Here is a 14,757-nt window from a genome sequence, read left to right as displayed (position 1 = left end):
CACGTCATAAAGACCATCATTGTCATCATTATCTTCCACATAGCCCTCCAGCAGATGCGACTGGAGTAAGTGCGAAACCTTACTAAATTCTTGTATGGCTGGCCGTAGCAAAGTCTTGGTCACTCTGGTAACTTGAGTAATCTTCGTCGACAGTGGCGTTGACGGTGCAGACACACCAGGAAAAGGAAATTCCATCATCAACGGTACCATCATCGACGGTGTCAATGGAAGAGCAGTCGTCTTTAACGGGGCACTTGTCGATTAGTCGATCGTCGTCGAGAACTTCGCTGACGGTAACTTAGTCGACAAGGGAGCGTTGACTGTCTTCGACAACGATGGAGCCATCGTCATCGACACGGAGACTCTAGTAGACCATATTGGAGCCTGGATTGCTGTCATCGTCACTGTTGCTGTCGACCACCGCGTCATTGATGTAACACTGAATGTCGTCGATGAGTGAAGGAGTGTCGTCTACGATGGTTTTTTGAGAGATTTCCTCCCCACAGGAGGATGTATGACGGTACAACGCGGTATAAAACACCGCCGACTATCACAACGCAGGTTTTACAACGCAAGTCGTTACCACGACTTGCGCTGTAGGGTGCTGGACTTAGGAATAGTAATATTTACTATTCCAACACCAGCCTACGTTCAGTAGGGAAGGTGCTGGAATATTTAATCTACTATTCCTTAGCCTAGAGCGCCCTCCAGCGCAAGTCGTGGTAATGACTTGCGTTGTGAAACCCGCATTGTAATGGCACTGCGGTGTCATTACCGCGTTGTAAAGGATGTTCCCCCCCACAGGATCTGAAGAGGAGGTTATAGGATGATCTCGTTCTTTCCTGGAAGGCGTAGAAGGTACAGAGAATGCCGGCTTAGAGGAGTGTTTAGCTCCCTTCTCTTTTTTAAAAGCCTTGGGAGTCCTGGGAAGGTTTATGATGTTTCCTACCTTCACCTGAGGAACTGTCCTTAGATCTGGTCCTCTTCTGGGATGTAGGGACTGTCTCACCTTCCTCATCTGAAGAAGGCGACTGCTATTTACTGGTCTGAAGCCACAATAACAACCTTCCCTCTCGGTCCATGAGGGTTTTAGTTGAAAAGGTGCAGCAGATCTTGTATTGTCTCACCTTGGATAAAGGCAGTAAATACACTCCTTATGTTGATCATCCATATGGACTCTTTTCTTGCCACAGGTCTTACATGGGAGCATAAGGCCTTTTTTGTCGGACATGAGGTCAAGATTTGAGAAAGTTGAAGAAAAACTGAGTAGTACTGCCTTCCACACGACGTGCGGTGAATATTTGAGAGAACCTGCCTCTACTGAGAGTGGTATAGAGGGTGCTGGCAGCTGATTGGCAGGGTTCCAACATTTAGTCCTTTTTAAAAAAGGACATAGGTGGGCTACTATTTACATGGCTTAAGGTCATTATAGACTATGAAGCTTTTAAAGCACTGCTTGAATATTTTACTGTGGGACTCCAACCTCGACGACAGGGAATGATTCAGGCATGTGAATCTATGAAAGATACCCCAATACTGGATAATCTCCGAATCCAGTCTGCCTTGTCGGATACTCTAGGGGTGAGAACCTGCGTTTAGAAATATCCATTAGAATCTAAATTCAAAGTGCCTTGGGAGAACAACTCTTGCAATTTCTTTTCCATATGCACATTTCACCTGTCAAAATGAGTGGGGGAAATGAGGAAAAACCTGCTGGAATCTGTTTTTGAAAGCAATCCTGTGGTTCTCACTTTCAGAGCAAAAAAAAAAAAGATTGAGGTAAACCTGCACCCAGAAATTATCACATTCCATAGCATTGGTAATTCCAGAGTCTGATACGGTGTTCCTTTAACAGTTGGTGATGAGGGCAATAGTTTACAGAACAAAGTTAGATGAACATCTCAGATGTACCCCTCATTTGTTCTTAACTTGACAGCACCACCTCTTATACTACCATTTACAAAGACAGTTAGCAATCACCATAACTGACTTGAGACTAAAGATTGTGAGTACATGAATACCCTTGTTGTTTGATTTAGACATCATGATCGCTAGATTAAATAAGAATTTTATAGCAACTAAATCCAATTCTCAGAACAAAGTAAAAAGACTGACGATTCGAAATGGTTCATACAGCTTAACAATGCGTATATCCCCATATGTTGGGTAATAAAGATCGACTTCAATTTCTTTATAATTGCATAACACATTATATTATTCAAATAAACAAAATGGCTTACTTTAAGAGTCTTTCTTGTATATCTTCCCAAGAGTCCTTTCGTTTTTCATCAATATACATTCGAAAGAGTATTCTCAAGCAACAAGCAAGGCTGCTGGTTTCTTGTTTTAAAAGATTTGGTTTTGACTTGCCTTTAAAGCCTGCAAATTCGAAGTTGAGAAAGATATACATTAATAGAAGCTAATGAATGAAGGTCACCTGCAAGTCTGCTGTGTCAAGAGAATTATAATTTCTTGTGTCTGTAGACATTTTAAAACGTGTACATATTAACTGTGTTAGCGCTACCTGTACCACTTGAGGGGGAGGATGACATCTGTGGACAGCAAGGAAGCCTGGGCTCGATTCTCACTCCTGCCCGCCCCGGTCCGACGCGGTAGCCAGTACCGTTGCGCGGAGGGCGGGTCAGGGAGAACTAGGCACTTCCTGTGGGGTGATTGCGGGAGCGGTTAGCGCTCTAGTTGCCTGCCTTTCTCTGGGCTATTTAGGCAGAGCCACTACATCGGCGAGCTGCGGTAGGGTGACGGTGGCAGTGTCATCCGAACCGCTTGCTTGCTAGAGGTAACAGAATTGTGCCTTGCGCTGCTGCACTAAGAGAATTGCTAATTATTTTATACTGTTTGCTGTTGATTTAAAAACGCTGCAGTCTATTTTAAAAAACAGAAGACTACCCTGACACGCAATCATTTTAAAGAATCGAATTTCTTGTGTCTGTCGACATTTTAAAACGTGTACATAATAACTGTGTTAGCGCTACCTGTACCACTTCGCCTCAGCCTCGAGTCAAAGAGGGGGAGGACGACATCTGTGGACAGCAAGGAAGCCTGGGCTCGATTCTCACTCCTGCCCGCCCCGGTCTGACGCGATAGCCAGTACTGTTGCGCGGAGGGCGGGTCAGGGAGAGCCAGGCACTTCCTGTGGGGTGATGCTGGAGCGGTTAGCGCTCTAGTTGCCTGCATTTCTCTGGGCTATTTAGCCCTCGCCCCCTCCCGAGCGCGCAGCGGTCGAGCACGAGGGAGCCGAAGCTACGCCGAAGAGTAGCCAAAGAGTTGCCCGTCTGCGTCCGTCCGCGCCAGGACGGGGCTAGGGGCCATACTCCCTGGCTGATTCATAATGGACACCATGAAAGTCCCTAGACTCAGGTACTCTTCCCAAGCGTTACACAATCTTCGACCTCTGAAGGAAGGGGGCGTGTCCGTGACCAACGGCCAAGCTTGGAGGGTCCCTTTTCGTGCATACTTTGCAGATTCCAAGCAACCCATACTGCTATTTCCATCGGACATGTGGTTACTGAAAAACCAATATCTAAGGGCTGGAAAAGTCCTCCTTAATGTACGCTCATTACCCAAACATTATCTGGAGATTTGGGACCTTGTACATACTTCTAGTCCCGAAATATGCTTTTTAACAGAAACATGGTTAAAACCACATTCCACCCCAGCTATAGCCTTGGGAATTCCTGAAGGATATACATTTCTCAGGCTTGACCGCTCTACGAAAACTGGAGGCGGATTAGCTATAGTATATAAAAAAGATTTGAAAGTCACCATAATTGAGCAAAGTTGTAGTCCAGTGATGGAAATGATGATTTTCAAGATAGAGTCAGGAACCAAACAAAACTGGAAAGGAGCTTTGATCTACTGCCCACCTGGGCCTAGTAAGGAATTTACTCTATCTCTAACAGAACTACTAGCACAACACCTAAAAGCCAAACAAAGGTTTTTGTTAGTAGGTGATTTTAACTTTCATGTTGACATTCCCGACCTCCCTGAAACCATGTCCCTACTGTCAGACCTCTCCTTACTAGGATTCCAGTTACAAAACAATGGTCCCACTCATATAGGAGGCCATACCTTAGACTTGATTTTCTCTAATGGCCCTAAGCTATGTAGTCGACCCCCTACTCGTGTTAACTGGTCAGACCACTGTCTTGTTGAATTCACTCTTCCCGGATTAGCAAAACCAACAAAAAAACAATCTGCTCCTCCCATATGGCGCAGACAATGGCACAAGGTCACAGTAGAGGAAATCCAGAAGGTATGGAAGGAACCACTTATTACAGCATTAGATAATGCGGAATCAGCTCTTTCCAAATATAACACAACCCTTAAAGAAGCTGTTGACCTCATCGCCCCTTTGAAGCTTAAAAAACAATATCCCATATTGAAACAGGAGACATGGTACACTGAACAATTGAGGACTGAAAAGCAAGGATGTAGGAAATTAGAAAAGGTATGGAGAAAGACACACACAGAAGAGAGCCAGAAAAATCACTCAGAAGCTCTAAGCTCCTACTATAAAAACATTAGGCTAGCCAAAAAGAACAGCCTAACATCACAGCTAGCAGAAGCAGGGAACTCCTCCAGAGAGCTGTTCAGGATCTTACAGACCTTTGTAAAGCCCTTGGCTTGTGAGAGTCCTGATGAATTTACCCAAACATTATGTAATGACATTTCTCTCTTCTTTGAGGAAACAATGGACACCATCTATCAAAAGATCACAATGGCTAAAAACTCTGGGATCAACACTAAAAATACTCTGAGGCCCTCTGACAAATTCCAACCTAAGTTAACTGAGTTCCCTGAAACCAGTCAAACAAATTCTATCCTGGATCAGTAGCATTAAAACCGGCTCCCCATTAGATCTCATTCCAGCAAAAACAACGGCCTTAATAAGCAATCTTCTGCCTCCCATGATACAGATGATCATCAATTTATCTCTCAAAGAGGGACGAGTCCCCCAAGACTGGAAAAAGGCGGTAGTAAATCCCATTCGTAAAAACACGGTCTTGCCTTGGTCAGAAATATCCAACTTGCGCCCCATCTCCCTACTACAATTCTTAAGCAAACTGGCCGAAAAACATGTAAACACTCATGTATCACGGTTTGTTGAGGCTACAGGGGGCCTGGACCATTCTCAATCAGGGTTAAGACCCAACTACTGCACCGAATCTGCACTCCTCTCCGTGTCAGACAACATCAAAATGACACAGGATAGAGGAGGCTCCAAGATTCTGGTGCTATTAGACCCGTCTGCAGCCTTCAACACCGTGTCTCATGAGATTCTCCTCGGCCGGTTGCAGCAGGTGGGGATCGAAGGCGTAGCTCTGTCCTGGCTGAAGAGCTTTCTCACAGGCCGCTCACAAAGCGTCAGCCTGGGCTCCTATCACTCCATCTCTAGGGAGTTCACCAAGGGGGTTCCACAGGGCTCATGCCCAAGCCCCACATTATTTAATGTGTATGTGGCCCCCCTTGCTGACATTGTGAGACAGTATGGGTTTATCCCTGTGTCGTATGCGGACGACACCCAGCTCTTGTTCCCCTTTCAGACCTTAACCCCAGAAATTAAGAACTCCTTTGCTGAGGGTATGAGAGCGGTATCGCACTGGATGGCTTCTAATTGCCTCCAGTGCAACGTGGGCAAGACAGAAGTCATGCTGTTTGGGAACGCAAATCTTCTGTGGTCACCAGACTGGTGGCCTCTGGAATTGGGACCTATTCCAAGTCCAAAACAATCAGTTAAGAACCTGGGAGTCAGATTAGACCAGAACCTGGTCCTAAAAGACCATGTGAATCTAGTGACTGGAACCTGTTTTCGGACAATTGGTCTTCTGAGAAGGGTTTTCCCCTACCTATCAGATTGTTACAGAAAGACCTTAGTCCAGGCGCTTGTAATAAGTCGGTTGGATAACTGCAATGGCCTCCTCATTTCAGCAAATGAACATGTAAACAACCGACTCCAAGTGGCCCAAAACACTGCGGCCAGACTGGTTTTCAATGTTCCTTCAAGAACCCCATCTAGGCCCCTTCTAGAAGAGCTTCACTGGCTGCCTTTACGCCAGCGAATTAAATTAAAAATTTGCTGTATCATCCACAAAAGTCTCTTTGGAATAGGTCCTCACTACCTGACTCGGGTATTTCAAACCCACAAATCGGAATAACTTCTGCGCTCCAACAGCCAATTCCTACTAAAAACTCCATTTATAAAAAAGGCAAGGTGGCCGTGCCCTCTCTTATGTAGGACCTTCCCTCTGGAATAAACTCCCCTTAGACATTCGCCATAACACCAATCTTCTCTCCTTCAGAAAGGCATTAAAAACCCACCTCTTTAGGGAAGCTTAGACACCTATACGATTCAGCACTCAAGACCCTACTTTCTTACCTACAGCATGCGAAGCGCGGAGATACCCCTCAGGGGGTCGAGTCCTGCGCTATAGAAGCAAATAAATAAATAAATTATGCCCCTTATAAGTTATTACATTTTTCAACCAAGAAAGACACCTGCTGTAAAATGTCCAAAATTAGGAACCAGCTTCTTGGTTTCCCCCAAATTACTTAAAAAACCAGCAAGAGTGCTTCCAGCGCTCATATGAAGCATAAACAAGGAGACTCAATGGACCTGCCTATGTATTCTGTATTCTGAATGCAATCTACCTGGTCAGCGTTCAGCAAGATAAGCTCTATCACAGTCACAAACTAGAGGGCCATGGCCTTCTTGCAAAGGTGAGAAGATACTGCTCCTCATAAGCAAAGTAACAATACAGGGATTGCTGAGTGAAGGATAGGCATGGGTAGAGAACAGGAATGATTGGGAGAATAAGGTGTGAAGGGTTGGAGGAGGGAAGTCAGAAGGTATTACGCACCCGGGAAATAATGAAAACAAATTGATTCAAGTTCATCTGAGCATACTGTAACTATACAGAGTCTGGACCACCTAGTCGAAAGCTAGAAATTGCCCTGGAGGCTTTCTGGAAAGATGTCTACAAATGCATCACATATGAATCACTGGTTGTGCTGTAAATTATCTTGGCATGCATTCTAAGTTGCTGGTCCTTGTTTGATCATCATGCCATCAGTAGATGGTTCTTTTCCTCATTTCCATACGGTTATGATGTCTTTAGTGGATCAAGAGGAACAAATTACTTACATTTGGTAACACTATTTTTGCTGGATGCTCTATCTCACCATAGATTTCCCATCTTAGAATATTCCTCAAGCACCAGACTGGATCTAGAATACTTTTTCCAACAATGGAAAACTGGAAACATTTTCTAGCAAGGCTTCTGTATGTCTCTAGGTGGTTCAGTGAAGCGCAGCACTAGCTCTGGATTGCTCCAAAAGTATCAGAGCGGAGCCGCATATAAGCGCTACCCCTGCAAGCTGACGTCTGGTCTTGCTAATCTCTTCCTGTGTTCTTAGACACAGCGTGAACAACTGTTGGTAATGGTGTGCTGATTACTAACTTGGGTCCCTTTTAGATATTAAAAAGAGGCCACTGACAAGAACAGGGAGGTGGAAGGCAGTGAAGAATCTGTGGTTAGTATTCAACAAAAAGAGTGTTACTGAAGTTAAGTAATTTGTTCTTCTGATAGATACCTCTAGCTGCAGGTTCCTCATCTTTGAATACATATCATACTAGTACGTCCACGGAGGAGGGTCTATGGAGTGGGCTCAGACTAAAACGTCTTGTATGTCCGAAAGGGAAAAATGCCCTTCACACAACAGGACCTGGCTGCCAAAGCAGTAGTGCTTTAGGAACATGCGCACTGACGCAGAGGTTGCAGCATGGAAGATGTAAATTACGGGCATTCTGCATGGCAACATAGTGGAGGCAGCCATGGCCCTGGTGAAATGGGCTCTCAAACCTTCTGGAGGCTGCTTCTTGGCCAGCTATTAGCAGATTTTGAAGCGGCGGACAATTCACTTGCCAGGAACCTTTTCTGAACAGTATTCCCCTTCTTTGCTCCAGAGAACCCCACAAAAATCTTATCATCTACAAGGTATTCCTTGGAATGATCACTGTAAAACCTCAAAGCTCTTTCGAGGTTCAAATGATGGAGCCCCTCCCCTCTTTTGAAAGACAAGGGATGCCAAAGAATGCAGGTAGGATAGATTGCCCACTGTGGAAAAGAGCCACAACTTTGGGCAAGAAGGTCGCCAGAGTTCTCAACATCAATTTATCTGGACAAAATGCACTGCAGGGTGATGGCACAGACCGTGCTTCAAGCTCTCTCATGTGAAAAGTCAAGAGACAGCAAACTGCTATTTATCAGCTCAAAGGACGTGCACATGAGAAATGGTAAGACCAAATTAAGGTCCCACTCTGGCATCACAAACAGTTTGAGAAGAAACATGTGTCTAACACAGTATAAACGTCATCACAACAGGTGCTATAAACAAGGAAAGTCGGTCTGGTAAATGTAGGAAGGCACAACAAATAACCTTTTATAGTGCCCACAACAACGCCTTCATGGGTCAAAGACAAACCAAACAAAAAGAACATCCGACAGCTTGGTTTATAATGGATACATTTTGTGGATACCACACCAGGCCACAAATCTGACTCGGCCCAAGTATAAATGGACTCTGTGGAAAGGCGTCTGGTGGCAGAGATTGCATCCGCCATTTCAAGCGACAGATCAAGAGCACGCAACTGCCCCTGCTCAATCCGATGAATGGAGGTGTAGATTGTGCAGTTCAGGTGAAGGCCCCTCCTGTGCTGCTGAGACAAACAGTCCTATGGAAGTGAGCACCTGGTAGAAGGATAGATGCTCATGCTTATAAGTTCCGGTTACCACACCCGCCTTGCCTAATCTGAAGACACTAGGGTGCCTTGGGCCCTTACGTTTCTGATCATTTTCACAACTCATGGAAGGAGAGGTAGGGCAGGAAGGAACTTTCCCTCAAACTCCAATGCGCAAAACCTTTTGCACTGCGCATTCGGTGGTGGGGGGAAAAGATCTAGCCAGGATTCTCCCCACTGTCTGAAGATGCCCTGCGTAATCTTGGGATGAAAAGGCTGTGCATGATCTGCCAGACACCGCATGCCTAGCTCTTTCACTCTGGCATTCAAGGTGGTTCAGGATCATGGACATGCCCGGATGCTCCAACCAACTCTAGAGACGCAGAGCCTCCGAAAACAGGACCCAAAACCCCACTCTGCACTGCCTGTTGCAATACCACATGGAAGTGATGTTATCTGTGAGAACCTGCACCAGCCTCCTCTTAATGGATGGGAGGAAGGCCTTCAGCGCCAACCAAATGGCTTGCAACTCCAACAGACTAATATAGAGCGAGGCTTCTGTCAGAGACCAGAGTCCTCTGATTTCCACCTCCCACAGATTACCTTTCAACTTAGTAATGACATCTTTCACCATCGTCAGTCCTGGGTGAGGAAGGTAAGGGGGCCTGCCGCTGGACCAATCGCGTTTCAGCAGCCACCACTGCAGATCGTGACCCGTTTCTTCTGAAATATGCATGGCATTCAATAAATTTCTTTGTGGATGAGCCAACTGTAACTTATTTTCAGAGGAAGCATACACCACCTTGCGTTGTTTACCAGGAAAACGCAGGAGGTGAGGTCAAGCAGCCTCAGAGCACTCACCAAAATCCGACGCAGATCAAACATCAGGATCGTAGCCGAAATGTCCTAAACTTGATACGGCGCAGGAAAGGTCTTTAACTGCACTGTATCCAGGATAGCTCCAATGAACGGCAGCCTCTGCGAAGGAGTCCAGTGCAACTCCAGCTTATTGAATGCGAGCCCCAACAGTGTCAAATAGTTTGCAGTTGTCTGGAGGTGGGCCATTACTGATTGTGGAGAGCCAGCCTTCAAAAGACAGTCATTGAGGCAAGGGAAAACTGGTAGCCTGTTCTCCGAAGGTGGGCAGTGATCACCGCATCACTTTTGTGAAGATCAGAAGGGTGCTAGGAAACTGAAAAGGCTCCTCGTGACCTCGAACTGCAAGTAAGGGCTGTGCGACTGCAGGACCGGTATATAACATCCAAGGAAACCATACTGTCCCCCAATTTCAACTAGCCATGATCTGAATTAGCATGAGCATTTTTAATTTGTCCTTCTGCAGGAAGGCATTCAAAGGTATAGTATAGGCAGAAGGTGATTGTCCTTTTTTTGCAAAAATTACTGGAGTAGTATTCCGCTCCTCTTTCAGAGTTTGGAAGAGAACATTTATTTACCAAACGCCTCAATCCTCTTGGGCTCTCTTTACAGAACAGTCTTGGGCAATTAATTCCACTTCAACGTGCTGGTTGAAAGCTGGACTAACCAGCTCTTTGGGGTAGGGTGTTTAGTGAGAAAATCAGGATCCCCAGAAGTCGGTCTCTGATATCTGGCCACCTGGCTATTTACCGATGGGCAAAAACAGGGCTTTGACCAAGACCCATAAAGTCATCAGTGAGTACTTTTTAAAGGGGAACAATGACTAAGTATGTTAGTCTTGATTGCACTCTTTTCAGCTGCTGGTCCACGTGGCAAGGTCAACTCTGTATCAAGGGAGGTATGAAGCCCACCTGCCTCTTGCAAGTCTATGTAAAACCTTTCTTTGTCTTAAGTGGTTGGGGGGAGGGGCATCACCCTCCTCACCATCATCACTCCTCTCTGGTGTTGTACTGTGTTCAGAATCATAGCCAAAAAGATAACGGAGTCTCTGCTGGGACATGGCCCGGATGCAACATCAGACTGTATAACAATCTGTTAAACTTTAGTAATTTTGTAGTGCAATACTGGTAGAGATTGGGCTCAGCTCAGTGACAGACACTGAAATCAGCACCTGATCCTCTTCCAGAGCTGGTAGAGTATGCAGTGTAGACGACAAGGAACAGCCTGTCACAGGTCCTAAAGCTAGAGTAGACTTATGTAGAGAATAGAGCTGCTGGTAACTCGGCTGGAGGACCCTGGAGTTCCTTATGGCCCGAAGTCACGCCAAATGAAGCCAGAAGTGCGCAGAAAATGTGCCACGTGTCCTCTCTGAAGGCCTCATCTTGCTGCAGCATCGCTGATGGTCCATCGAGCTCACTGCGCACTGGGATCAGTTGGGGAATCAGGACTGCAAATGCAGACCTAGAGAGAGACCGACTGACATTGTGACGTCCTTGCACCCATTCACTGGATACAGATACAGTGGAATGTGGTCAAGTCCGTCTTTTATTTTTTATGCTTCCTCCTGGACTTTGAATTTGACTTACTCAAGGAATCTGACTGCAAGACTAACCTCTCACAGGAACAGGACTGAGTACAAGTCCACATCTGTAACCTGGGGTAGGAGCAGGACTTGCACTAGGGTTTTAATTATTTCCTATGTTCAGCCATGTACAGCATTGCTTCTTCTGGATCGCATTCAGGTACATATGGGCACTAATATCACACAACGTTGAGTTGTGTTGAAACTCTAAATACCAGAGATACACCTTGTTTGAGTTTGTGCCCAACATCCCTTTTCTACCGTCACTGCATGGTTTGAAATCTGAAGTTTAAGAAGGGGATATTGTTCCCCATCACACTGGATTTCGTTTTTTTGAAGGAGTTGTGGCCAATGAATTTAGGAGCAGAGCTTTGGGACTATTTCAGAAGGTATGGAAAGAAAGGAACAGATGTTAGCACACAGAGGAGGCGCCTATATGCAGCTCCTCTCCATCACTTTCAGGGTGGTACATAGCCAGCTCAGGGTCCAATAGAACGATCTTAACGACAGTCAGGAGCATTGCTGGAAAGTGTCTGAATCTAGCCTGGCAACTGGGGAGTATTCTAATATGTGGAATCTGCTATTAGAAGTATCAATTAGAATATCTATTTAAATTAAGTTGTGGTATGGCTTTTTCTAGTGTTGGGTGAATAACTGCCTCTAACCTCATACCTTTAGCGAGGAGAGTACAGTTTCCCCAAAAAGGTGGTTGGCCTTTACACAATCCCAGCACCTTACCTCCCAAATAGATAACCACTCATGGTGGAGGCTTGCCTGATGCCAGATTTACAGATTATCATCCACATTGTTCTTTTACAAATTGGTGTTTATCTCTTGTACAGAAGAAAACAACGAATTAGTGATTCTGTGATGGACCTGCAACAAGGGCATAGTGGAGACCGCAGCTGCGCTCATTCTGTAAGAATCCTATTAACTTGTTAGGATGCTGCAGTTTCTCAGCAAGAAGTGTCTTTTGTGGCTAGCAGGTGTTCGTAAATCGATGCGGAGGCCAAGCTTGTTTCTTCTGATACTCATCTTTTACCAGTCTTATCCCAGTAGGGGAGCTCAAATCTTCCTACTGGAGCTGTAAGGAAGTGTTACAGTCAAATCTTTATAGCGCAAAGTGCTTCCTTCTTTAGTCTAAATTGGCATAATCAGCTTTCTACACAGTTGTGTTGCACAGTAGAGGATCCCACCCCTGCCTCTACCATGTTCTGCTTTGTGATAGCATTTGAATTGGTTTTCCCCAGATATTTAATGTTTTTTTTAATTTTTATTTGAGTTTTATATAGCGCTGGCTAGACCCGGAGGTATCAGAGCGCTTTACATAAGGTTATATTGTCTACCCCCATGAAGAAGTAGTCTGGTTAGAAGCCTTTCTGGTTTTGGGCCCTAACCATTACCCTTGACTTTGAATTAGCATATTATAATAGTGGAATATGTTTTTTATTCAAGTTGTGGTACATCTGGTGTAGCCGCTAGTAATGTTGTGTACATATCGCTTTTATACAGATTAAAGGGAGGAAACTCTTTCACTCCTCAGTTGGTCAGTCAAAATATATTGGTTCCTGTGCTAATTCTCACTTGTGCCTCCGAGTTGGAAAAAAGTTTCATTATGATCCTCAATAGTGGCTGGTTGATTTGGAAGTTGGTCAGCTTTCCCCAGAGGTGGTTCTGGTTGATCCAGTTCAAGGACTGGGAGGATTCAAGAAGGCTGTGAATATGGGCATTTGTTTCAAGAGTGATAATTTACTTAAGAGGTGGCATAGTTTAGCGCCTTAACCGCGGCAGCAATTCCGCAGCGTAGCGGGCGTTCTAAAGGGTGGGAGGGGCTGCGACGGCCAACGGTCGCTCGCTCGCAGCACCAGAAAGGGAGTGATCCCGTCGAGGGGATTAAAGATTTAGTAGATAGTTGACAGGTATTTTATCCCAGAATCTGAATGAGACAATACATAAGGCTCAATAACCATTAGGTGCAGTCAGTTACTTACTTAGACAATCTGTTCAATAATAGGTAAGTTGAATAGTAGACTTAAAAATAAAATACACATCAAAAAAGAAGATTTCAACACCTCTGGGCTCAAGCTGCACCTCCAAATGTCTTCACAGCTACAGCCAATGTAATAATGTCGGAGATAATCTTTGTAACGTTAGGAAGCACTCAGGTTTCATAATAGTTTTTTGTCATGGCACTAGGTTTTACTTGGACGTATCTATCACTGATACCCAAAGATGCTCTTGAAAAAATGTCGGTACTCAGAGAAATAGCCTAATCTATAGCCTATATAACTGCTATCTTAAATTTCATTACAAGACTGGAGGCTACCATTATACATTATTCCTTTACTCCACGCAGCACTTCAAAGTATTATACATCACAAAGAAAATATTCCAGAACAGAACAGTCTGCACATATAAGAAGTCCATGCAGTGAGTATTCGGCCTCTTTTAAATGCTGCTCCTCGCAGATAAGTAACCTCCATTTGTTTTTATTAAAGTGGACTGTTTTTTCTGTTACAGCATGAGTGAATAGGCAATCACCTACGCAGTGCCCATGCGCTGCATAGGAGACGTTTAGCCATTGTTCTGCTCTTTTTCGAAGCACACACTCGTGCTTGTGGCGGCGTCCACCATGCGGGAGAGAGCAGGAGTGCGCCACAAGTATGCGCTTCAAAAAAAGAGCAGAGTGAGCGCGCACGCACCACTCGCGGGCTCACCTCCTGCTCTCCCTCTCTCTCACAAGCGGGCAGCGCTTTTTTCTCTCTATTTATTCCTTTCTGTTTACACTATTTTACCTATTTCTCTTTCGCCATTTCCTTCATAATACATGCCACCCAAAGCCTACAACCCTCTTTTCTGTTATTTCATAACAATTTCATAACAATGCTACTTGTGAGCATTGTGTCTGCAGACCTGCAGATGAAAGGAGGCGTATAAACAAGTCATTCCTTACCCACTGAGCCTGGACCTGGGAGACGTCACAGCTCTGAATGAAGCTTCTCCAGTCCTCTGGGCGCTAAGTAACAAACATGGCAGGTTCTTTTGGTCCACTTTCCTACGGCTGCTCCGACGCAACCGGTGCTCCTTGAAAACATGGCCGCACTTCCGCTCCAGCGTCTGAAAGCTGCCTGATACTGGGTACATCCCATTGACATAGTGTAGTGTAGTTCCTATTTTCCCTATAGGCCCTGCGCATTGGAATAACAAACAGCATTGTAGACGTAGGACTGAGGTCTTCTAGGTCTCTACTGACTATGTTAGACTTAATTTAGGTTTGCGCCAGCTAGCTCAGAGGTCACTGGAAACTTTCTTGACTGAATAGTCAGGCTAACACTAGCTACTTTTTCTTACAGATATATCGTTACTGAAGGTAAGTAACTTGTGCATCTGAAAGAAACAGGTTAGTGTTAGATTCCTTACCTTAGAAGAGATACCCCAGCAATACCAACCCCGGTGGTGGGTTTGCGAACCAAGATCACACCAGAAAGTCTAGGAGAACGGAACGGCCGAAAAAAGCCATCTCTCCGGACTTGGCTGTCCA

At 45.1% G+C, this 14,757-nt stretch overlaps 1 protein-coding gene across 1 annotated transcript in view; it reads right to left on the bottom strand.

The window, feature by feature from the left end:
* Positions 1-14,757, bottom strand: part of ARFGEF2 (ARF guanine nucleotide exchange factor 2) — a 548,111-nt gene that overhangs the window by 50,601 nt on the left and 482,753 nt on the right. Inside the window, exon 37 of the mRNA XM_086932618.1 lies at positions 2,241-2,379. Within this exon, the coding sequence (XP_086788744.1) occupies positions 2,241-2,379 (139 nt within the window). The remainder of the gene's footprint in view (positions 1-2,240; positions 2,380-14,757) is intronic.

The sequence above is a fragment of the Lissotriton vulgaris genome, chromosome 7 (assembly GCF_964263255.1).
Source record: "Lissotriton vulgaris chromosome 7, aLisVul1.2, whole genome shotgun sequence".
Classification (NCBI taxonomy): domain Eukaryota; kingdom Metazoa; phylum Chordata; class Amphibia; order Caudata; family Salamandridae; genus Lissotriton; species Lissotriton vulgaris.
Note: the sequence above shows the minus strand (reverse complement) of the source record. Positions and strands in the feature narration are given on the sequence as shown.